The sequence below is a fragment of the Branchiostoma lanceolatum genome, chromosome 1, assembly GCF_035083965.1.
Source record: "Branchiostoma lanceolatum isolate klBraLanc5 chromosome 1, klBraLanc5.hap2, whole genome shotgun sequence".
NCBI lineage: Eukaryota > Metazoa > Chordata > Leptocardii > Amphioxiformes > Branchiostomatidae > Branchiostoma > Branchiostoma lanceolatum.
In genome coordinates, this window is record NC_089722.1 from 25,607,429 (window position 1) to 25,633,062 (window position 25,634).

Consider the following 25,634-nt stretch of genomic DNA (forward strand, 5'->3'; position numbering starts at 1 on the left):
AACGCAACTCTGTATTTCCCATCAAATATAGCAGAAAAGTAATATTCGATATGATTTAATATAGAAATTCGTTTTAAATTTTTAATGAGCATTTTTGAAGCTTTTTTACATTCTTAAGGCAAATAAATAAGGATAAGTTGTAAAATTCCTGTAGGCTGTTTTTCTGAATATGGTAAACAGCCACCATTTCATTCTAATAAAAACCTTTTGATCTGCTAGGAGTGAAGTGGTACAGATGATTGTCCTTGTAACTTTTGGTAAGTTTTCATTAGTTTCTGAGTATTTAAACGCTCCTACGATAAGCTGAAACTGTGTAATATGTTCTGAAGCAGTGTTCTACTGTATCCTAGTTTCGATGATGTTCGATTTTGGCAGGAATAGCTGAACATTTTGAACAGAGACATCATGATGATCAAGTTTCATCCTCATCATTTTTTGGAGAGGCCATCAACAGATCATGGAATGATGGGGCTTATGAGTTATGCGAATTTGCGAACTTCTATACATTTCTGATACAAACGAACTGTTCTTTTTATAATTTTTGGTCATGATATTATGTCCCATAGATATTTTTGAGAGAATAATGTACATACAGTGAACCATCTTCTAGAAACTTGGCCGACCCCATGTGGTCCCGGTGCCTGCTATTTTTGGCTGGGATGTCTCTGTATTGGGTTCGAATGGCCAGGGCTGGATGGCTGTCAAAATAACCCCAGATTTCTTAATATCCGTGGGAAAGATATAGAAAGTGTATGGGTTAAGCCTTGTTAAATCAAAGAGGTTTTAATTAGGTTTTGTGTTGGCATGCATGATCAAGATGGAAAGTTCAGAAATTGCAGGAATAATGCTAAAATTATGAAAGGGTGTGGTCATGATTTCTGCCCTTGTCATCACTGATGTTTATTGCGTTTAAGTCTATTTCATCAGGTTGTCATCTACTATAATTTTAGTAAAAAGTACCGGAAAGTGTCATGGTGTCAGCTTAATTACCTTCTACTAAAAAAAAAGCCTGTCACTTAGAACAACAAGGAAACTTGTTGCTGCTAAACACTGCAAGCACAGTTTACACTTTTACCTATATGGCATATTTAAGCCTTATCATCATGATTATATAGATCATTACTAATACTAGTCATTAGTAAATGAATTATTGCAAACATCAAAGGTCAATATCAAAAGTTAAGAAAAACTTGTCCTTACAGTTGTGTATAAAGTGCCATCAATTATCATGTGTCTTGCCTGTTTCTCAGATTTCCCAGTGTGGCATTGTTGAATACTAGTAGATATCCGCCATGTTCTGCGGGGATCACGCCAGTGGTTACAGTGTGGCCAATGGCACGCTGGATAACATGTGCTTCGTGGAAGCCATCGGGATCATTCCACACATCCTGTTCCTCATCGTCGCCCTTCCCATACTGCTCCTGGGTAAGGAAACGTTCATTTCTGTTTCAGGAGATCTTTGATCTTCCTTCCTTCTGAGTGATTAATGCATTGTCCCAGCCTTAATTTGACTGCTTATGTAGATGGTTGTATTCTTTGACATGATGTATCTGTAGTCTAACAAAATCATCACTGAATCACCCTGAAGAGACTGTGTAACTTTTGGTACTAGTAGTTGGTTTTTCAAGAAGATCTAACAAACATATAGTACAACATTTATTTCTAAGGTCATAGGATTAATCACGTAATATAATGATATCTGTGGAATATTGGTATATAACACTAATTTTGAACAGCTTGGGCTACGTCAGACATATTCATCAATGAGAAATCATTTGTCATCTAATATTTGCACTTGGAGTAAAATTAGTAAAATTTTATCTTTAGTTAGATATGAATTGCAACTTTTGGCTGATGTTTAACATATGTACTAACATTTGAAGCAGAGCATGGTGTGTGGATGTGGAAGACGACACTGCATGGTGCTCCTGACGTGCATGACTTCAATCAGTGTGGATATCTATAACACTGCCAGTCAGACTGTAAGGTAAGAAGACATCTTCAAGAGATGCTTACTTGAGGTTTAAGATGCATACTGAATACTAGCTTATTTTCATATTTCTGTTTTCTCTTATAGATATCCTTTTTCTTCTCCTGCCAGGAATGTAATTCTGGAGTCAGAATTTTGATTTTCTGTCATGTTTTGCTTAAGAAAAGTTGTCAAAACAAAACTGTCAGATTGCACCAGACTTCTTAAGTTCTTATAGGATTTGGGCCTTTTGCAAATTTAACGTTCTAGCTACTACAAGTAGTATCTAGGTCACTTAGCCTTTTGGTACCAATTTTGCAACATGTATCTGTGATGGTAACTCATCAGTGATACAAGTTTTTAGAATATATTGACCGTATTTAGAAAAAAATTATTCAAGTCAAGTAACTGCTGCCATTAGTCGTCAGTCTCTGAATATCTATGATACAGAATTACAGTTTGTTTGCAATTTCACATCCAAACAGGGTATGGTACAGTCAACATCAACCACAGTTCCTGGCTGCACTACCCCGGCCATAGCCTGCGCTGGAGCCTGACTGTGCTGCTGCTGTTTATCCTGTCGTGTGAGATAGCTGAGGGTCTGTTGTCCGACATGCACTCTACTGCTTCATACTTACAGGTGACATTAGCCAAATACGTTGATGAAGGTTAGACATCCAGGTAGTAAGATACACAAATTTTATCCAGTTGCTTGAGTAACTAATTTTGGCGACACTAGCCAAAGTTATGTTTGAAAAGTCATCAGCAACATCACTGCTTTGGAGGCACTGTGTTCCCACCTCCTCTCGGTATCACCCACAGAAAACATTCCAACCAGTGAGATCTTACGAACTATCCACCGTTTTGACACAAAACTGTTGTCAATATAGCAGATAACAAAGATGATGTGACAAGCCATAGGAAAATTTCACCTTATTTCAATGTCTTGTCACTTCTATCTTGAAACGAGCAGAGTAACTTGAAAAAAAGGGTGTCAATACTTATAACTTGCTGCCCATTTTTTATTCGTTACCGTATAAATATCCAGGGCGTCACATAAGATCCTTGCCCCATGTCAGATTTTATAGTCTAAGTGTGACAGCCGCTATTTTACAATAAAGTTGTAGCATGTACATTTTGTAATAAAGATGAATGATATTTTCTCCCCCCAGTTGTATATACCTTCGGGTGTAACGTTTGTAGCCACATTAGTGACTGCAGTGTACTACCACAATGTGGAGATGTCCAACTTTCCCAAGCTGTTGCTGTTGCTCCTGGGGTACTGGGTCATAGCAATCATTATGAGGGTCCTCAAACTGTGGAACCTGTATGTACAAGGTAGGTCAGAATTGCAGCAGCTAAAATATACAACACTGAGCCTCGGGTGTTCGTAGTCAGTTTTTTATTGATAGTGTTTTAAGTACTGGAAGAAAGAGAATTGGGAAGTATTACCTTCATGAGACTATGCATTGATAAGAGTGTCATGAACAATGGTTTGGGAGGGCCGGCAGCAGAGTTTTGTATCCATGTGAGGCACACATAGTCCTACAGCATATATAATTAACATGATAGTACATTAGCAGTTACATGCACTAAGTATTACTTGCCAAATATTACTCCCATTCTACTTGAGTTATTTTGAACTTCAACTTTATTACAATCTATTTGGAGTTCTTCTTTCACTTGTTGTGTAGGACTTGTAAACACAAGGAGGTTCTTGGTAAAACATAAAAGACATTCAGAGAATTCATAACTACATTAATTTTCGGAAGGCTTGTGTGAGGAATAGATTTTGTTAGTGCATGTATGTCATTCTGTACTAGTCTTGTTTGGTTTCAACTGACATACCCTTCTACATGTTAGATATTTCATGCATTTCGGTATGCCCATGATCGTTGTAGCAGGATCACTCTGTATCCTGAAGAAGTAAAAGCAAATATTTGACTATTTCAGGCCAAGGACATGACGTTTGTAGAGAGTGACAGCTGTGACCTGTACAAATATTTCAGGGTTCTGGGTTCATGCCTTGCTCTCAGGTCAAATCTAGACCACCCTCTAGCATGTAGTGTAAATCACTGGTCACTGCATGTACTGTAATTTGACACTCAAGGCTCATAAAAATGTATTACTAGATATTCAGACCTCATCTAAATCTTGGCCTATAGATATTCAGTTGTAACCATTTGTTTACATGATTAATGACCAGTTTTAGTTTGAACGGTAATGATTTTTTACTGTATTTTAACACTCATCTGTTCAGGGAAACTGCGTTATTTTACCCTAAAAGTCTCAAAGGGACATTCTGTAGCAATACTTTTATGCAAGTGCTTTTAATGTGTTACTTTTATGCAAGTGTTTTTAATTTTTTTCTAGATTTTAGTTTTGAAGAAAAATCAAATTTTTTAAAGTTATTTTGGTATGAAGGATGACTTCACTGTCTGTGTTTAAATGGTCTTTTAGGTCTAAATGCGGGCCATTTGCGTCTGGACTTGAACTGGCTGATTGTTGCCATCTACTTCATGTACATCTGTATAGAAGTCAACCATCTCATTCAAAAGGTCAGATATCATTCTTCTATATCATAACAAGTGTAAGTTGCTTTGCTTCAAATGATCAGTGAGTTATATAAGTGAGACAATTTATAACTCTACCTTGTATCCTCGACAAACATACTTTTTTTTAAATTGTAGTTTTTAGACAGATTGAATGAAAAGGTTAGTAATCACTTTCACCCATGCTAAATACATGTCTTAAATCATTTGAGTGTCGAGTGATTAGTTTATTCAAATGTTGCTTGCAGAAATATGCCTTCTTCAAGCAGTCGCCCAAGGGTGCAGACATCCCCGATGACTTACAGCAACAGGACATGCACTTCCACCAGCCGTATGTCAACCTGCTGTCCAAGGTCACTTACTGGTGGATGAACAAACTCATGGTGCAGGGATACAGGCAACCAATCAGCATGGACAATCTAGGGAAACTGCCAACAGTAAGGGCTGTTATATTGAAGTCATTGTGCAAGGATACAGGCAGCCAATCAGCATGGGCAATCAAGGGAAACTGCCAACAGTAAGGGCTGTTACATTGAAGTCATTGTACAAGGGTACAGGCAGCCAATCAGCATGGACAATCTAGAGAAGTTGCCAATTTGCAAATTAAGGATTATTACATTATGCAGCCAAGTCTAGACGTTAAGTCAAACATTCTCTTTTGTAGTTTTCACCATTCTTTTACAAATTTCTTGTGCGAATCGGAATCATATTTAAATGGTGTGAATTTGTGATAGATTGTTACAGTAGTAGTTTGTTGTAAATGGTGTACTTGAGTATAATCTTTATTTCTGTGCCTTTTTATAGCAACACAAAGCACAGGCAAATCTAGAAAGGTTCAAGAATGTCTACAAGAAAGAAAAGGTATGTTTTTTTTTCATCACTTAGACTTTTTATGAACAAAATTTAACACATCTAGTACATGAAATCCACACCCATATATTTCTTAGCATTTCTGATTCCTTAAGTCAGGAAGTTGGTACATGTTCTCTATGACTGTTAAACATTTCCAATTTAGTATGTTTTTGTTCTTTAAGTAAAACTGTTAATTTTAAAAGTTAAACATGTTTTCCAGGCTTGGCAGTTGTCTTGTACTGTGTTGACAAGCCTTGAACTTTTTCTCTTGACAATCCAGTTGTCATGTGGAAAAATTCATGGCATTTTGTTCCCTTCATATGTATTTTTTTCAATAGGTTAAAATGTTCAAAATGAAATTCAGAAGGAGTGGTCAGGCCGCTTTGGTACAAACAAATGATTCATTTTTCCTCTAATATCTTTAACAAGAATATCCTGGCAGTGTGTTTTTTATAAATGTTCTTAGTACTAATGCTATAATAGCATCTCTTCTTAGATAAATTACATGTACATGTACTAGCAAAGTAGCAAATAGCTCATGGAACAATTGATTGTTGGAGTTGTTTTTAAGGACGTGTTGAATAGTGTTGATACTACTTTTATTGTTAACAAAGTTCTTTGTGCACAACCAACAGATATTCACATGCCAACATTTTGTTAGTCCATCTGCCAGCTTCATTAGGGCAATGTTGTTCTACTTCTCGCTGCTAGGTGGCGCTGCAGTGGCAAGGATGTTGTCACACACATGACTAAGCTTGTATCCCCCTCATCACAGTCCATGACAAGAGGAGATTGGTTGAGTGCAATGAACTTTGTCTACCATTGAATTACCATCCTGATGAAAGTATTCACGGGGATAAGTTTTGATATTGGCGTGTTTTGGTGCTAGTGTTTTGTGTCACATCCCTATTCAGGAGAGAGCTGCCAAGGCAGGACAGACCCCCTCCATCTGGAAGTGCTTCTTCAAGGCGTTTGGCCAGTCGATCGTGTACAGCTCCATCTTCCGTTACATTGGGGATCTGTTAGGGTTTATCGGCCCCCTATGTGTTGCGGGGATTGTCAAGTTCCTGGTAGAAATCAGACAAGGAAACATCTCCTTTCACGAATCTCAGCAAGTTAAGGTGATTAGGGCATGACATATGTACATTTGTTTTGTCAATAAAGATACTTCTATAGGAGTTCCTGTTTTGATTTTAATTCAGCTTTATGTGTAAAAAGAATGCAGGGATGCTATTCATTGATGTAGAATGTGCAAATTTCCTGAATGTCTGAACTACAAAGTTGGTTTTGTCCTGCCCCCTTGCAATTATTTGTTATGAAAATTTAATGCAGGTGTTTTTGATCAAAGACAATTTCATGGATTTTTTTCTGGTCACTGCAGAAAATAGAACGTTTATTGCTTTTGTATTCTTTTATGAATTAAAACTATTAAAAGTTCCTAAGGCTGTACATGTGTGTTCCACTCCTCCCATTCAACGTATAATTTCCTCTCCCCTATCTTGTATACAGGAGCACTATTTTGTATCCCTGGAAGAGTTTATGGAGAATGGGTTTATCTTGGCATACCTGTTGTTCATGGCCACCATCCTGCAGCACACCTTAATGGAAATGTCTTATTACCTGGCCATCAAGGAGGGCATTAATCTGAAGGCTGGAATAACAGTAGGTCACCTTAGTATATAGGATAAGTCTGCTTTCTTGAGAAAATGATGCTTATAATTAGTAATGATAGCTAAGGATGAGTGACTATTGAAATACACATGTACATGTAATGTTATTTCCTTCCTTCCTCCTTTTAATAATGATAACCAATGTACCTTTCTTTACTTCTTCTGTCAAATCTTACCTTTTTTCCATCCCTCCTTCAAGACTTTCTGATTTTCCTCCATTTCCTCTCTTCCGTTCACTCCAGTTGCCCTTCATAATAGATGATTGCAATTACAGATGATTGCAATTTAGTATGATTACCATGCATAGATTCATTTTGCATGAGCCTCAAGACAATATCAAAAGCCCACATTCCTCCCCTCTCGCACACAGGGACTGGTGTATGAGAAAACCCTTCGCATGTCCTCATGGAGCCTGTCCAACGGGGACTGGAGCATTGAGCAGATCATCAACCTGATGTCTGTGGACGCTAACCAGATCATGCTGTTTGTGTGGTTCTGCCCCCATCTCTGGGCCATGCCTGTTCAGGTAAGTGGGGAGGGGGGCAACTTCACTTGTCTGGGGTCTTTCCAGATGTTAATTTACTTGCGACAAGGGCTGCAGTACAAGTATCGTCATATGTAGTTTTCCCTCGTTCAAAAGTAACAGTTTGGAAAGAACATTAATCCACAGTCCACTGTTTATTGCTCTTATCAAATAGACCAAGAGGAATTTTCTGGTACAATGAATACAATACACCATTTTAGTCTCTCTTGTCAAGACCAGTAGAAGTGTAGCTTCTCAGTATGTTAAAACCGGATCAGGATGTTTCCTTTACATTCCAGGTGGTTATCGCCATGGTGATGCTGTACTACCAGATGGGTTACCCCGCGGTGATCGGTGCCTCCATCATCGTCATCCTGTGTCCGGTCCAGTACCTGGTGGCTCGTCAGATGACACACATGCAGAAGGACACTATGGACCACTCCGAAGACAGGTTCAAGAAATTCAACGAGATGCTAAAGGTAAAAGACTTATTTCATACATGCTTTGTGAGAAAAGGAGTGCATGGCAATAAATAGTATAGATTGAGTATCATTTATCATCTCAGTGTACTTTCATTTATCTGATAGAGGGCATTTTTGAACTTGAATAGAATTTAGGTGGACTCATTGTCATCATCATCATTAGCTGCTTTTGCACGGTGGCTGCAAGTTTTCTTCATTCCCCCTGTTGCTGTAGCAAGGTCAGATATCTGTTCCGTTGAGAGTACAGTAGAAAAATTGTTACAGTTTTTTCTTACCTCTTGTGCAAAAGAGAATCAGCCGCTCTCTTTGAACTGAAGATATAACGTTGTAAGTGGAGGTAATGAAACAGTCTTGTTGTTCCGTTCTGCAGGGCATCCGTCTGCTGAAACTGTACTCCTGGGAGAGCATCTTCTGTACGCTGGTGGATCGCGCCCGCAACCGCGAAATCAGCAGCATGAGGAAGTCATCCGTCTATCTAGTCTTCTCATGTGAGTTGATGAGGTGTTAATTGAAACCAAGGACATTATGTAGGATAATGGCAAACAGGTACAACAAACCTTAAGTTTTCAAAGTCTTATCCCAGACAGCAACAACAACATAAAATTAAGAGTTAGAATGTTTGCTGGTTTGTGTGGCTGTGTGAACCTCTACTAAAGTATGATGCCGTTATGACGTTTTATCTCACAGATTTCCTTTGTTTTCCAGTGTTCTTGACAGCAGCTACTCCAATCATTGCTACAGTTGTGGTGGGTAAAACACTGTACATGTCCTTTCTCTATAATCAATAAGTTGATAAGCTACATGTTTGTTTGACACCTTGCTTGTAAAAAGATAGATTGTTCAGTTCAGATGCAGGTCCTGTGGTTGTCTGTAATGCAAAAGGAAACACTACTGTAACAAAATAAAATATCCTTTTCACTTTGCAAACTTTTCTGCATAAACACCACTAAGATACATTGATTAACATAAACAGCCCCACAGTAAAATAAATTGTGATTTTCCTTTGAAATGCAAGATTTAATTCAGTGACAATCTCCATTTTCTTCCAGACTTTCAGTATTCACCACTACATGTCCGATGAGGCTCTGACTGCCGGCAGGACCTTTGCCACCCTCGTCCTGTTCAACATCCTGGTGGTCCCTCTCTTCAACTTCCCCATGGTGGTGGTCGCCATGGTCAATGCCATCATGAGTGCCAAACGTCTCAGGCCATTCTTGGATATCCCAGAGGTGGAGTCCTAATTGTTCCACTGTTTAGTTGATAGATAATACAGTTCTTTGTTGCTTCACCAAATGGATTTGCCCTCCAACAGTTTGATAGTCCTTCTGCTACCTTCCTCAAGGCATTACTGACAGGATCTACTGAAACATTGGCAGGTTAATCCATTTGGTTGTGTAACAAAGAACTGTATTATCTTGAGTAACTATTTTTGGCGTAACTGTATAATCCATTTATGTGCCAACTAGATGAAACTATTCACAGATATTTAGTGAATGAATAAACAGGAATGAAAGGATAAATTTTGTTTTTCAATTTTGAAGATTCTGACACTTTGGAATCATCCTTGAAATGTCTCACAGCCCATATACTGACACTAAGGGTATGTAAACGAGGGAAATTTCAAATTCTGACAATGTCAAAAACATTATCTTTCCAATTATCACATAAACAGTTTCCAACACATCTTAAAACTGTTTTTCCTTATTCTCTTAATCATAAAATGATCCATTACGACAGATTTAAATGATACCTTCGACCCAAGGCATGCTGTTATTACTGGACAGGTATTTTGTACTTGTGTTGTCACAGTTTATTTCTTCCGCCCATGATTAGGTGGACCGTGGATTTTACCTGACCGGCGAGGATGAACAGGAGGATGCAAAGGATGTGCTCATCACCTTGCTCAGGGTAAGTTCAAGGTCAAGTTTAAACAACAAGTCAAATTCAAAGTTCAGAATCAACAGTAGTGACACCAGATGAATGATAGATTTATTGCCTCCTTGTTTCAAGAAATGAAAATTTAGGCACAGTTAGTATTTCATATGTGAGCATCATGACTTTAATGCAAGTAGCTTAGATTGCAAAGTAGATTTGATCATTGATGCTACAATTCATTTATCTGCTTTGTAACTACAGTACTGCATTAGAGTACTGTTTAACATGCCCACAAGTATGCTGATATTGCATCTGCTACATGTATGCATCTACTACATGTATGTATAATTGCATGGCGTTGCAATACTTGAAACATTTGCTGTTTTACAGATGTCTGGTATTCATATGAAGAGCATCAAGAGACAGAAGTCATGCAAGATGGTGCCAGAGAACTTTGTTCTGGAGGTAAAAGCAAAAGAAAGTTCACACAAATACAAGGACATGACAATTACAATGCTCATTTTTACAAGAGAGTCTATTTTTATAAGAGACATGTTGGTAACAGAATTTCACAAAGACAACCACGTGCAAATAGAACTTTTGCTACATTATTTGATATTGGTAGAATTACAGACAGAGATACATGTATGTGCTAATGTCCTGTTTCAGGTTACAAATGGACACTTTGCATGGGACCTGTCATCTGATGCTCCAACTACCGCACTTTATGACATCAACTTTAAGGTCCCTAGAGGTAAATGATTTCCGTAGAAAACTCCCAAATAATGATATTTGAAATGTGTTTATCCGCAAGTTAGTGTGAAAGTCTACCGAGAATACTTAAGGCTGTACAAAATCTTGACATGAAGTTGTGTATCTTTTTAGCTTACAAGTCATTTGGCAATAGTATGATTGTAGATAGTGTCAATGACAGTAGTTTTTTTCCTGTATTTCAGGTGCCATGACTGTTGTGATTGGTCCCAATGCTTCTGGGAAGACCTCCCTGATAAATGCAATACTTGGTGAGATGAAGCTACTTGCTGGAGATGTGGCCTGGTGCTTGTAAGTATACGTAGTTTCAGTTAGATGCAATATTAACACATTGATGTCATCTATTTTCCCTCCTTTCTATCTTTGTTTGAGATGATTGCTTGTGCCAATAGGAATATGTTTAAAAGCAACTTACTTGTACCCTGTGAAATTTATCATTTGCAAAGTGTGCAATCTGTATTGTAGGGAGAGACAAAGTAATAAAACCTACAGAGACATCCAAGTGATACATCAGATTTCACATGTTAGTTATGAGTGTTGTACATCATGTCCTTTTGTAGGGAAAAGAACAAAGTGTCCTTCCATGCCCAGAAGGGCTGGCTGTTTAATGCCAAGTTGAGGGACAACATCCTCTTTGGACAACTTTTTGACCAAGCCAGGTATGTTGAGCAATACCCTACATGTACATGTACTAAACTTTATGTGCTTTTTTCATGTTATCCAAACTTTATGTAACTCTGGTTATGTTTGATACTTATGATGTACATTAAGTTATATATCTTTAGCTTTTTTTGTTACTGTTTGTTACAGATATGACCGTGTCATCTCAGCTTGTTCCCTACAAGCAGATATCGACATCCTCCCTGAAGGAGACCAGACTGAGATTGGAGAGAGGGTAAGTCTGATCATGAGTGACATGTTTATTATCAAATCAAGTAATTTTCTCCAGTGTTCTTTTCCAACCTTACACTGGAATAACTGATGGTTCACTCTGCTCTCTAGACAAGAATTTATACCCTAGTTAAGTGTTGTATTTTCTCTGTTGAAAAGTAATTTCATTTTTTTAAAGATAAAAATGTTGTTCCTCCTTGTCCCAGGGAATCTGGTTGACTCCAGGTCAGAAGAGACGTGTGAGTGTGGCCAGAGCCTTATACAACAGCTCTGACATCGTCATCTTGGTAGGTTCACAATATTATATATGTATGCAGAAATCATGAAAAGTTTTAGATTTTTCTGTTCTAATTATTGCTTAAGCCAAGGAGGTTAACCTCCTTGCTTAAGCCTACTGTCTTTATTATTTGTCTATCTATTCATTTATTTGTTTTCTGTCACATTCTAGATATTATTTTTGTAAGATTGCATCTGATATTGAAGTACAGTTTGATACAGCTTCTCTGCATTCTAATTTCTAGGACGACCCTCTGTCCTTCCTGGATGTACATGAGGGAAGTCACATGATGCAGGAAGGCATTCTGGGTATGCTGCGGGAGGAGAACCGCACCATCGTCTTAGTAACCCACAAACTGGAGTATCTCAAAGAGGCAGACAATGTACACATTTTGTTTCTCATTGGTTTTCCTATCAATAGACTGTGTAACAAAACTCTCACTGTCCAGGGCTTTTTGGAGCAATTCTATCTATATTCAACCAATAACAGGTTCTTGGCCTATACATGTACATTGTACATGTGACCGGCATGTTGTAAAATGCAGATTCCATCTGTATTTCTACTTTGTTATAACAAGAAGTCAGACAGAGCTAGAACTTGAGGTAAAGATCAAAATGCTGTTGAACTGCCTGTAAGACTGTCTCCTTGTCATTGATGCTTTCAGTTGTTTTCTGTATCAGGCATTAAAAAATGCATCAGGTTCTGGTGTTTGATTTTGCAGATTTTGGTGATGCGAGATGGACATGTAACACACCAGGGTACGTTTAGTGAGATCACCACGGAGGACCCGTCCCTGTACCAGATGTGGAAGAACACCATCAGGTAAAGTCCTGTACTTGCTTGACTGATTGTTAAGGCCCTCTTTGCACCCACAACAGTAGATAATGTTATGTCACATAAGTGTTGTGACCAACACCAGTTGTATCAACAACCAATCATTTATAGTTACTGTGCGATTTTTCAATGTTTGTTTTTTTAACTTGACAGTACCCAGGCTCAACAGGAGGAGGAGGAGAGGAGGAAAGACCAGCGGGGCTTAGAGAAGAAGTATCTCCGTCGCCAGGCAACCAAGACAACCCACAAGGAGGAAGAACTGTCAGGTTAGAACTGTACATGTATTAATTAGTAGTAGTATTTAGTCTAAACAATTTGTTATTCAGCATATACTTCAGCTGACTGCCACAAGCTATCTGTGAACACACCTTGATTTACTGGACATTTTCAGTACCTTAGCTATAAATATAATACCTGCTATGCATTAGTACTATGAATCTCTATCAAAGCACACATGTTTGGTGTAGAGTCAATCATTATTTTTCCCCACCTGATTGTTCACTCTACATTTCACTATGATCATTCACTGTATCCTTTTTAGCATACATGTACTTTTATGTACTAACCTTTCCATCTTGTGTCCCTTCATCAGAGGAACCTGTGCATCTGCCCAGTGTACCTAAACCAGAAATATTTGTTGGCAAGTCCAAAGCCATTCTAGCCTCTACTACAGTTGTTTCCAGCCATTTTGTACATTTTATTTCAGCTTACTCTTAGGCTAGTTGTCTCTTTCTTTTCTATGCTTGCTTCTTTTGGCCTGTTGTTTTACATTTCTTGGTAAATGTTTCATCATTATCATTCTTTGTCCTCAGCAGACAAACAGGGCCACACCCATGAGTTGTATATTGGCAAGTTCCATATTCATCATGTACATGTATTCCTGTTATAGCATATTAAGGATTTTTAGAATTAAGGTCTTATGTACAGGTATATGTAGTTCAGTAAGTTTTAAAAGAACAAGTACTTCTTATTCATGTCAGAAGAAAGCTTTAGTTGCCTGCTCCCAGAAGAGAGAGAAGAAAGGGATAAATATTTTCCCACATATTGTCAGAAGTCTATCGAGCAGTTCAGTAGCAAAGATCGCCCATTTTAAGATAGTATGTTTAGTTGTTTTTCACACCCCCACTGACAAATTCATGGATTAGTCTTCACTTAGTCTGGACTTTTTACTTGTTGTGAAAGCGTCTTGAGATAATAGAATAAGGCATGCTATCAAGAATGATGTGTAGATTTTGTAGGTTGAAGTCACTGCTGCCTTGGTAGATTAGCAGATTGCAGTAATTTATCAGCTGATAAATGTACAATAAGATAATTTTTATTAAAGTTTCAATTGCTTTTCTAGCGCGTATGATAATCATGATACATTTCTTTGTTATATCTGCAGATGAACAGAAAAAAGTACATGATATCTACATTGGCAAGCTCATTATTTGTCTTAGTTGTGTATTTTCCATTCTTTCCGGCCAACATTTTGTGGAGTTGAAAAGTAGACTTGCCTACTTTTTCATTCTAACGTTTGTCTCCATTTCTTCACCTTCTTATCACATTGGTACTTTTGTATTCCTCTGATATCCACATCATTCACTCATTCACATACTAGATGACGACCACAAGGTCCACCATGATGTGGTTTCTATTGTGGAAGTCCCTGTGAAGAAGAAAGGCCAGGAGGACAAAGACTCTGGCAAAGGGTCTAGTATGTCATCTCAAGACCTCCTCAGTTCTCCAAGTACTGTTCTTGTAGCATATCCATGTTGGTCACTTGTATATGTCTTGTGTTTCAGCTGATTTCTCAACTAATCATGTCTTCTGTGCCATGTCTTAACTGTTCTGCACTTTTATATGCCCTCAGTACAGTTGCCAGGACTTTTAACCAAATGAAAGTCAGAGAGATGCTAGTCACATTTCACAGTTGTCTGAGATTTGTAAGGTGCACATATTTCATCATCCGCATCTCATCATCATTATCACCATTTGGCGGTCAGAAAGCAGTCAACTACAAATTATATTTTCTTGTAAAAACACATACTATTAGTATGATGATGGTAAAAAAAGTTGATGATTGTTACAGTAACTGTCAGTGTCAGTGACAAGATTCAAACTGCACTGCATGTAACTAGAGTCGTTTGTTCAACTGTGGTGTCTTTTGTATTATCCTATGAAACTACTGTCTGCAATTTGTCCCAATAAAGCTTTTTTTTCAGTAATGACTTTCTGACTGTAACTTTCTGTGTTTCAGTTGTCCTCTTCAACTAATGATAGTATTCACATATCTTAATGTTGTTTTTGTTGTCTGTAGCAGGAGTTGAATAGTCTTTCATAATAAGACAATTTGTTGGAGATGCAGTGCAGTGTTCATTTGATGTTTGTTTTTTTGTTGTTCTTTTGTCATCATATGCTGTAACCCTTAAGCTTCTACTTGAGTCTGAAATTTGTGTCCCATCCTGAGATAGAAAATTCTAGGCCAAAGGTTTATATTGGAACAAGCGTCATAATTCTTGACCAGTACTGCAAGGGGTTTTATGCCATAATCAGAATGTGTTGGAGTTTCTTAACACCCTCCAGATTAATTCTGGAGTTCCAGTTTAATTCTGGAGTGGCCTCCCAGATCTCAGCAACCTTACACCCTGATTGGCTAATATTGCTAACTAGAAGTAGAAATGCTGTAAGAAATACGTAGCAGCCATTGTTGACCCTCTGGGGATTAATCCAAATTTGCTTTTAAGTGTTCATAATCATGCAGAATTATGCATTATGTTACAATGTTTAACTATGCATAATTATGCATAAACCTTGAACTGTATGCATAATTATGCATAATTATGAACACTTATGCAAATTTGGATTAAACCCCAGAGGGTCGGGAATGGCTGCTACATATTTCTTGTTACATCATTTCTACTTCAATTTAGTAATATTAGCCCATCAGGGTGTAAGGTTGCTGAGATCTGGGAGGCCACTCCAGAATTAAACTGGAACTCCAGAATTAAACTGGAGGGTGTTTTATAGCGCAACACTGCTTGCAATATTGAGACGTAGATATGACGCTAATAGTTGACGTAGTCTTTAACCTTCGTTTCCTCCATGCTTTCCTCTACTCCCCCACGCTACACTCTTCTGTCCACCCTCCACTGCTGTAGCCGCTGAAGGTAATTCACTCAAAACCTATTGCCATATTGGTATTGGTATCCCAATATGGTTTTGCCCTGTCAAAACTGCGAGTAATGCTTTATAAACTAATCTTGTTATCTTCAAATCTCACCCAGCTGTTTATTAGTGCTAATTTTTTCAATGTGTTTTTTTCCACAATCTGTTAAATTCTTATGGTATAACCTTGTTGGCTTATAGATAAAACTATGTTCTTGTGCTGCTAACTATAGCAAACACACTTACTTAGATGGCTGCCATGATGACTGCTTTGCAATACAAGCTTTTACCGAGGCTAACTCTGCATATTTAATTATAGCTGCTGCAAAATCAGTCTACTAGTCAGTTTGACCGTACAAAGACTAATTTGCTTCTAGTATGTTCCAGTTGTCACAGAAATGGAAAGTTCTTTGAAACTGCCTAAGGAGAGATACATGTAGCCCTTTCACTCTGGGACACTGGGATTATACAGTCATTATATCATATCATGCCACATTATCTAATTCATTGTATCAATACTATCATGTGGTGTCATTATACCATTATCCCATAACACCCATATATTTTGCTTTAACAAAAAATGTCATGTTTTGTACTTTGTTCATGTCAGTTTCTTCACTGATACATGTATTTGTTTCATGTGTAATAACTATGTCCTACATTATTGTATGTTTTATCTAAGTTGTGTCATTCATTATTACCTGGTATCACTTTGTAGTGTGCTATTAGGTGGATTGCATGATCAACAATTCAAAAGACTTAGTACACAGTTCATATACATGTAACATCAAATATCATTGTTTTAGTGTGTACATCTTTAAAAGTATATCTATGATCAAAGACATGAAAAAAGTATATTTAGTCTGATTATTTAAATCAAAGCCAATGTCAATACATAGAATAATAACTACACAGCAGTGGTCCCAGAATGAACCCCTGGGGAACCCCACCTTTTCATTTCAGAGGAAGCTGAGAAGCAGAAGATGGCAAAAGACCTGATGTCGGTGCCCATGTCTGCCTACTTGACTTACTTGTTGGCAGGCGGAGTGTTGTGGGTGGTCATCCTTCTACTGGTCAGCATTCTCAAGCACGGTGTGATGGTGGCAGGAGACTTTTGGCTGGCTGACTGGTCATCACTGTGGATGGATGGAACGGTACAATATCAAGATACCTATTGGTCAAGCCTGATTCATTGTGGCCTGGTATTTGAACCTATTTTAGCTCCTGAGTCTCTTCAGTCCTCTCCTCTACTTGCGGAAAGGACAGAAGAGACTATGGAGCTACATGTATAATAGGTTTGGATACCAGGTTAGATTCATTGTACTGTGTACAAGCATATGCTTCTTTTTCATCTGCTGATGATATTACTAAAGATTAAGGTACCATATTCTATTTACTAGATTCAATATGTATCATTAAAACCTTTGTTGCACAGTGTCGTAACATTTGATGCTCCTCGTGGCCCCATTCCAAAAGTTAGGGGGTCAGATGGCATCGGAGCTGCTATGAGTGCAATAACTTGAATGGTAAAGAAAGCCCGTAAGGCAAAGGTTATTCTATAGAAGGTGTTGGTTGGTTATTAGTGGTATGAAAGACTGGTAGGTACAAATGTAAGTGGTAACAGTATTAGACCATTACCTGCCCAAGATATACTGAAAGCAATAAGTCAGTTTCATTTTGCTTGACTTCCCAGCCTCTGACAGAGGAAGAGTGGCATTACTACATCTACGGCTACGTCGGACTGTCCTTGTCTGGAATCTTCCTGGCATGTCTGGCGTCTATCATCATCGTACTCACAGGAGTGCAGGCTGGGAAGAACCTGCACAAGAAGATGCTGAGGAGGATCATTCTCGCTCCAATGAGGTACATTATGGACATCTCAACTTGACTAATGCTCATATAGGATTGGTCTATCAACATTCATACTTAACATGGCCTTTAAGTATGCTTTTTGTCAATATTCTAGAATGAGGCTAATGTTATGATATTATTTTTAGCATACCAACACACTTTTGCTTACAATAGTGATCACGATAAAATATTGCCACAAATATGTTATTTGTAGCCATTAGTCTAAAGAGATATGATTGTTGAATAAATCAAGTGTAAAATAAAACATAACTACAATGAATGGAATGTAATATTAATACAATAGAGAATGGAAATACAGGTAGAATACCAATATATGATCCATAACATCAACAATCTCTAACAATTTGATTTTAGATTCTGACAATTTCTACAGGATAACAATTCCAAATCTCTATCTGTAATTTATCATACAGATGGTTTGACACAACTCCCTATGGACGCATCCTCAGTCGCTTTTCCTCTGACACTGCAACCATTGACCAGGTAATCTTAACTTCCTACTAGTAGTATACATACCACACTTCTGTCTATGTTTCCTTTTGTCTTTGCTTTAGTTTTCTTCTTAGTTGTGTTTTGTGTGTGTGTCCTGGAACTTTTCAGGTTTTTCCTATTCATCATTTCCGTCTGTCAATATCTTGTGATCTATGCCCTTCTACATGTAACTTTTATTTGATCTCTCTATTTCTCTTTTGTTCTTGTCCTGTCTACACCTTTGTAGCAACTCCCGACGACTGTAGAGTCTCTGATTCGAACCTTCCTTATGTGTACCGCCGCCCTCCTGGTGAATGCCATTGTCACTCCATATTTCCTCATCCCTGCTGCTGTCATCCTCTTTGGCTTCTACCTGCTGCAGAAGTTCTTTATCCAGTCCTCCAGGTAATTCTTTTATCTGTGACAGACAAGAAGGGACTGTCTTGAATGTTCAATATTTAGAAAGATAATGTGATCACTCTGTGTTTCTTTGTGATTTCTTTACTGTGAGTAAGAAGTTGTAACAAGGGTAGTGTTAGAAAAAATGTAATGTTGAAAAGTAAGGTAACATTTGCGAGCATACTTTTAACATTGGGTGATATCTATCCATCACATACATCTATGTCATACATGTATTTCCACTGGATGAGTTGAAATTGAATTAAGTCATCATAATAATATCATGCAACATGCTGAAAATAATGTCTGTGGTGGATAGATGTTAGACATTGTTATCACAGTGTGCAAGCTAATTAAAGAGAATTTGTGTGCTGTGTACTGTGTACTAACAGACGTCTATATGGGGCTCTGCTGTCTTGCAAAGTGACTAGTAAAAGGTATGTTCTGTGTAGGGATGTTCCAGAGAAACCAAAAGCAAGGCAGTAGACAGTTTGATACCCTTCGTTGGTTAAATCTGTACGCCCACTTGTAAAGCATGTTTTTACATATGTAATGTTAGATAAAAAAGAAATTAAACATCTTTTAACATACCACATGCATTGGCTGCCTATTTTTGCCTTTTTCTAGAACACCCCTTGTGATTTCTGATTTTCTGTCAGTTTTTCCCCATACCCTGGTTATGCCAACTTCACATTTCCAAACTGGCATCTGGTCAGGCAGTTTGTGGGAATGAAAAGTATGATAATCAAATAGAACTCAGCAAAACACACAAAGAATCAATCATGAGCATAATTTGTACATGTATTTCATGACATCTACAGTACCTGTAACAGTTATTTGTTTGGCCCCACAAACAGCCTGGCCAGGCCCCAGTTTGGATATGTACTCTTTCCACACCAATTTTCTGCTTGATTCTCCAACTAAAGGCAAACTATGTACAGTGCTTGTCCCCTTTGTAGTTTGAGCAAATACCTGAGTGTGTTAAGTAAGATTCTAACACAACAACAAAATCTAAACAAAAAATTGGTGTGGTGTCTGCATTGTTCTGGTGAGTAGCCTTGTGCTTTGTTCTTTTACAGGGAGTTGCAGCATCTGGACATCCTGACGAAGTCTCCTGTCCTGTACCACTTCTCTGAGACACTGCGGGGGCTCTCCACTGTCAGGGCTTACAGGTCTGTATGTCTGCGTTTTGTGTCATATATCCTTTTGACAGTATATTGGAAATTTTAAACTATAACTTTCATGCAAATCCTTTTGACAGCTTGCTTTCTGATGTTCTATCTGTTTCTTTATAGCCGGTATAACTGCTCTTCAGCATGACATACCAGCTTCACAGACACATGGCATGGCAGCATGCGCAGCTGGTCATATCATTCTGAATTACCTGACACAATTAACCTTTGCACATGGTTGAGGATGCTTCTACTGCCAGTTCTAAAAACAATTTACCTCTTCTAATTTTATCTTTCACTGTAAAAAGTACCATCAGAATGTCTCTGTAGAATCAGACATACATGTAGACCTGTTACTCCATAGATAAAGTTGGTGGTTTGCCCTTTTATTGCTGCTTTTTTGTCTTACAGACTTAAACATGAGGCTGAATGGAATAATCATGATACTGTTTTGTAGAATACTGTTACAGTTTAGTGTGTTACTGCCATTGTTTAGGGATGAGAAGCGTTTTCAACAGAAGCTGAACGATCAGATTGACCAGAACACCTTGGCCTTCCTGTTCCTGAACACGGCAAACAGGTGGCTGGGAGTCAGGCTGGTAGGTCCTGTTACTTGCTTCTCCTCTCTTCTTTTCTCTCATGTCTGTGTATTTGTATCTTCACATGACAATTACGTAGTCTCTACCAGACTAACTATGCTGGGAATAATTTGCCTGGGGAGTTTGGCCACCATAGGGTTCAGCTGGCCAGGCAGTTCTGAGGGGGAAATGTTAACCTTCCTGCAGACTGACTCTCCTGGCCAATTATTCCCTTTTTGTAACATTCTACGATCCATCCCTCCAAAGAAAGGCTAACTGGAGGCTAACAATTACCTGTACTTCTCCTGAAATGCTATTGCGGTCACCATGTTACATTTCTGTGATATCATTCTGCAGGACTATCTGGGTGCGTGTGTGGTGTTGTGGGCTGCTATGTGTTCCCTGGCAGTGGCTGTGTACAGTGACCTCCCTGTTGGACTTGTGGGGTTGGCTCTTACATATGCACTCATGGTAAGTAATGTTGGCAGCGACAATTATTTGCCTGTTCCTCCTCCATTCCCTCCAACCTTGCTACTAACCCCATATGGACTCTCAAGTCAGAATTCATACACCAAGTGACCCCCATTTGCCTTATCCTCGCTGATGTTTTTTTAAAAATAAAAATCAACCAAATGAAGCAAGTTAACCCATGTTCTTATTGCTTTAAATTATGAAAGTCTTCCAGGAAGGCCTTCTCCATGCATTTTAGTTGAAACAACCATTTTTTTAATATCTCCCTTATTTTCCTGTTGGAGGACTTAATCTGCTTTGTGATCTGTTATCCTTTGCTATAGTCGGTACTTTCTTATATCATAGGTGTCCACTTACCTGAACTGGGGTGTGAGGAACATTGCAGACATTGAGATGCAGATGGATGCTGTCCACATGGTGTCCACATTCTCAGAAATGCCCATCGAACCATACAGGAAGGCAGAGGGTAAGAGCAATGTTATACTTCTGAAAATTGGTACATGTATAAACATAAAGTGGTATAAATACATTGACTGAAGAAAAAAGTTATACTCTGTAAGAAAGTACTTTTGAACATTTTTTAGAACTTTAAGTCGTATAAATACATTGACTGAAGAAGAACATCGCACTGTAAGAAGAACACATAGTGGGAAAATCACAACTGTGTGACAAAATAGCTGTCTGGCACAAATGTTTTCTGATATGTTCCTGGATCAGTATTACATACACTACATGCCTCTTCCTTTTACATTTACCTTTCAGAGTTAAGGAGAATTCACACAATATTTGCTAAGTGTCAGTCTTTGCATGTAGTACACTGAACACATCTGTGGGTACAGTGCAGTAATTGTTGATTTGTTCCAGGTAATGTAGAGCCCCACCGTGAGTGGCCAGGGCAGGGTGAAATCGTGCTGGAGCACCTGTCCACGCGTTACGCACCTGACCTGCCCGCCGTACTGAAGGAAGTCGACCTCCGTATCAAGCCTGGCGAGAAGGTATACGTTACTAAAAACATCACAACGTTTTCCTAACAAACTCAGTTTGTTATAGAAATGCTTATGTTGCACTGGTCATGATGAGATGCTATGTAGAGTATGTACAGGTTCAATGCACATTGGAAATACCCAGATCTCATGTTGATAACTACAATGAACAGATTTTCTGAAGTTTAAGGAGGAGGATTGCAGCAAAATGAAAGTTTAAGAATCTATTTTATTGTTTTGATACCAGAATTCTTGTTTTCCAGGTGGGCATCTGTGGCAAAACAGGCAGTGGCAAGTCTTCCCTCTCCATGGCCCTCTTCAGGATGATTGACAACTTCCAAGGTAAAGAAAAAGTCACCAAAAGTGTGTCTGCTTACTGCATTATTCCTCTAACGGTGTCTGGTTTGAATGATCCTACATATGTACATTCAACATATGGCCTCCATTTTAGGCTACATGAATATACATACCAACTTCATTTCAATGATATGTACAAAGTTTGTATGCTGGAAAGCAAATCAGCACCATAGAGAGATGATACATGTACTTCGTTGTTTCAATGGAAAGCAAATCAGCACCAATGTCTTCAGTGGAATATATGATACGTTTTTATTGTTTTAATGGAAAGCAAATCAGCACCATGGATAGATAAAAGTTTTTTATTGTTTTAATGGAAAGCAAATCAGCACCATGGATAGTAAAACTTCTTTACTGTTTTAATGAAACCAAACCAGCACCATGGATAGATAAAAGTTTTTTTATTGTTTTAATGGAAAGCAAATCAGCACCATGGATAGATAAAAGTTTTTTATTGTATTAATGGAAAGCAAATCAGCACCATGGATAGATAAAAGTTTTTTATTGTTTAAATGGAAAGAAAATCAGCACCATGGATAGATAATACTTCTTTATTGTTTCATTGTTGATGACGCATATCAACAATATTCAGACTTGATTATTTCCTTATCATTTTTTAAGAAAACCTTCCTTACTGACAGGTTACTTTGCTAGCTAAGGGAGAATCCACATTTTGAAGGTTCCTGTTAGATTAGTGAGGTGCTGTACATTTGAGGTCAAGGAATTTGCAATGACATGTCCATATTTTCTGTCCAGGCAAGATAGTGATTGATGGGATAGACATCGCTGATGTTCCCCTGAACACCCTGAGGTCACGTCTGACCATCATCCCTCAGGACCCCATCCTCTTCAGTGGAACCATCAGGTACAACATCCTACTTCCTAAGGGTGTAGAACACAGACATTACTACAGCAGGGAGTTATTCCACTGGTAGCGCTGTGTTCAACTTCTTTGTCACAAGTTCCAAGGGCTAGCTAAGTAGAGAAGCAATATGACATTGTGATTTCTGATGTGACTCAGTTGGGTAATCATCCATGGCCTACGGCATGCAAAGGGAGCACTTTGCCCACTAGGCTCTTGCTATGTTAAAGGGGATGTTATTTCATCAAAGCTGTTGGTTTCAGGTTCAACCTGGATCCAGCAGGAATGTATAATGACAAGGAATTGTGGGATGCTGTGGAGATCGCACAGCTGAAGCCTCTGGTTGTCTCCTTCCCCGAGGGTCTTGGTAAGTCATCTTACGTGATTGTCTCTTACTTGCAAGGAAAGTGAAAATCTTATCCCACTTTGGTTTTTTGATAGGTTGTGTTAGAGCAAAATGATTCTGTTACATTTTCAATACGTAATCAGTGATGCAGTGTCATAATGATTTTGTACCAATATGAGATTAAATTAATATGGATGATGACTTTTTTTCTACTTCCAGGTTAATGTGTCAAGGTTTGAAAAAAGCTTCCATCGTTTGCTATTTGCAATCATCTTTATTCTTTTATTCCCTCAGACACAGCAGTAAGGGAAGGTGGCTCTAACTTCAGTATTGGGCAGAGACAGGTAAAAAAAACCTATCTATTACTAGATGTTTTGATAGTAGATTATTTTTGTTGCTATGTTGTCTACAAGTGCCTTTAATGTTTAAAAATCTTGATGCACTTCAGGCTAGATTAATATGTCATGTTGAAAAGACATGCATACAATTATCATTCCATTGCTCTTCACAGCTTTTCTGCCTGGCCCGTGCATTTGTCCGCAAGTCTCGTGTCCTGGTTATGGACGAGGCTACGGCGCTAGTGGACATGGAGACTGTGAGTACATATGGTCAATGTACATCAGTAATGATGTGTGAAATCTTGCTGACTCTATGAGTCCAGATGGCACCGAATTTTCGACTTTCTGATCTGATTACGACAGCTGCAGTTAGCTTTTGATTTATTTTCCACATCGAGAGCTGAGACTCTTTCATAGAAAATACATGTATGTACATCGAGTTTTAACCAGCATTAGACCTTCTAAAAGATTTCAACTTCATATTTTTTTTCTTTCTACTCCAGGAAGCCATGCTGCACAGAGTGGTGAAGAATTCCTTCACAAACTGCACTGTTATCACTATTGCTGTGAGTACCCGATATGCTTGTCCATGCTGAGTTCAAATGTCATTATGACTAATCGTTGTCCCTTATAGTGAAAGCAAAAGTAGCTATCACCAGTAGTTGTTAGTAATTTTTATACATTTTACAGTCAGAAGTAAAAACTGTAACAGTACTTCAATTTGTCTTCTTTCTTTACCCTTAGCATCGTGTACCGAACATTCTGGAGTGCGACCGCGTACTCGTGTTTGGCGGAGGCAAGATCGTGGAGAACGACAAACCCAGCGTCCTTTTGCAGCAAGAGGACAGCATCTTCACTTCCATGGTCAAGGCCAACCTGTAAACAACCAGCCACTTCCTTGTTCAAGTTAACAGAAGTGACAGATTTTGAGTGTGCTATGGTGTTTTTTAAAGTTAGCGACTGCTGATTGGTGCTTATCATAAATTATGTTAAAACCCAAAATGTAATGTACATGAACGTGTTGATTAACCCAAAATGTAACGTACTGATATAGTACATCGCACTTAGTTTTATTACTTTATTATATAGATTCAATTTTCAGTGATCACCACAAGCCATGCATTTACTATCAGCTTTGTGGCTGTGAATATTTGTATGGGGAATATGTTGATAGGCCAGGGAATAACTGTAGACTCTGTAAGTTACTAGATAGTTGATTTTGTTGCATGTGTACATTATGGGTAACTCCAATCTGTCATTATTGTGTTAAAGATATTGGTGTCTCATGGCTGAAATTGCTTTCTATTTAGCTGTCAACAAAGAGAAATGTTGTTATCAACATTATGTGATTGTCTCACTTTGTAGCTTTCAAGTTTAGCAAAAATGTTGTAAATTTCTTGTACAAGGTTTGCACGTAGGAACTTGAGCTGTAGCATCTAGTTAATATTTTAGCTAAATACTGTTCCATCATGTAATTTTGTTGATGAAATAACTATTCTTTGCCTGTGCAGTGTTTAATTCAGTAGAAAAAGTCCAGGATAATGGTAGATGGTTTTACTAAGTGGTAGCGGTAATATGTGTACTCAGAAATCCTTTTCATCCCACGACTGTTGCCAAAAGATGTTGCATGTTTTTCCTTGGGGAGCAAGTACTAAGATGTTGCTGGTGGTCTCAAGACAAGTATGTATATAGGAGACATCATAAAAACAATGTAGTGTATGGTTGACATGCTTTTTGGTCTTGGTTCTTGTGAGTTAGAAAGAAACACAAGATGTCCAGATTTTGTTACATAAGGCCACAAGGTCTAAACACATTTCAATGTCTTTTTGTCATTGCCAATCTTGTTGTTATTTCTCTTCAACACAGATTCAACTCAGTGTATCTTTTGTAGCCTAAGACACAATCATTAGTACCATGGTGTCTACTAATGATAATCAAATGC

General features: G+C 38.2%; 1 protein-coding gene across 3 annotated transcripts; it reads left to right on the forward strand.

Annotated features, from left to right (window-relative positions):
- The first annotated feature begins 181 nt into the window (after positions 1-181).
- On the forward strand, positions 182-25,505 carry LOC136444478 (ATP-binding cassette sub-family C member 9-like). 3 transcript variants are annotated; one of them, XM_066442041.1, is made up of 40 exons: positions 182-257; positions 1,251-1,425; positions 2,455-2,609; positions 3,142-3,307; positions 4,430-4,527; positions 4,770-4,958; positions 5,326-5,382; positions 6,288-6,494; positions 6,883-7,035; positions 7,414-7,569; positions 7,866-8,045; positions 8,419-8,536; positions 8,754-8,794; positions 9,098-9,277; positions 9,882-9,956; positions 10,314-10,388; positions 10,593-10,677; positions 10,880-10,985; positions 11,255-11,353; positions 11,505-11,589; positions 11,792-11,872; positions 12,107-12,244; positions 12,584-12,684; positions 12,850-12,962; positions 16,807-16,997; positions 17,537-17,706; positions 18,129-18,198; positions 18,434-18,591; positions 19,665-19,757; positions 20,254-20,356; positions 20,693-20,806; positions 21,152-21,272; positions 21,671-21,801; positions 22,053-22,131; positions 22,903-23,011; positions 23,272-23,375; positions 23,649-23,698; positions 23,866-23,949; positions 24,196-24,258; positions 24,437-25,505. In XM_066442041.1, exons 2-40 carry the CDS (start codon positions 1,293-1,295, stop codon positions 24,572-24,574), a joined length of 4,569 nt encoding a protein of 1,522 aa, XP_066298138.1. In that variant the 5' UTR covers positions 182-257; positions 1,251-1,292; the 3' UTR covers positions 24,575-25,505. The 3 variants fall into 3 exon arrangements, with proteins under 3 accessions (XP_066298138.1, XP_066298146.1, XP_066298154.1); XM_066442049.1 differs by lacking the exon at positions 182-257 and adding an exon at positions 1,884-1,987 and having other exon boundaries at positions 1,311-1,425; XM_066442057.1 differs by lacking the exons at positions 182-257; positions 1,251-1,425; positions 2,455-2,609; ... (1 more) ...; positions 4,430-4,527; positions 4,770-4,958 and adding an exon at positions 4,984-5,038.
- Positions 25,506-25,634: the final 129 nt, after the last annotated feature.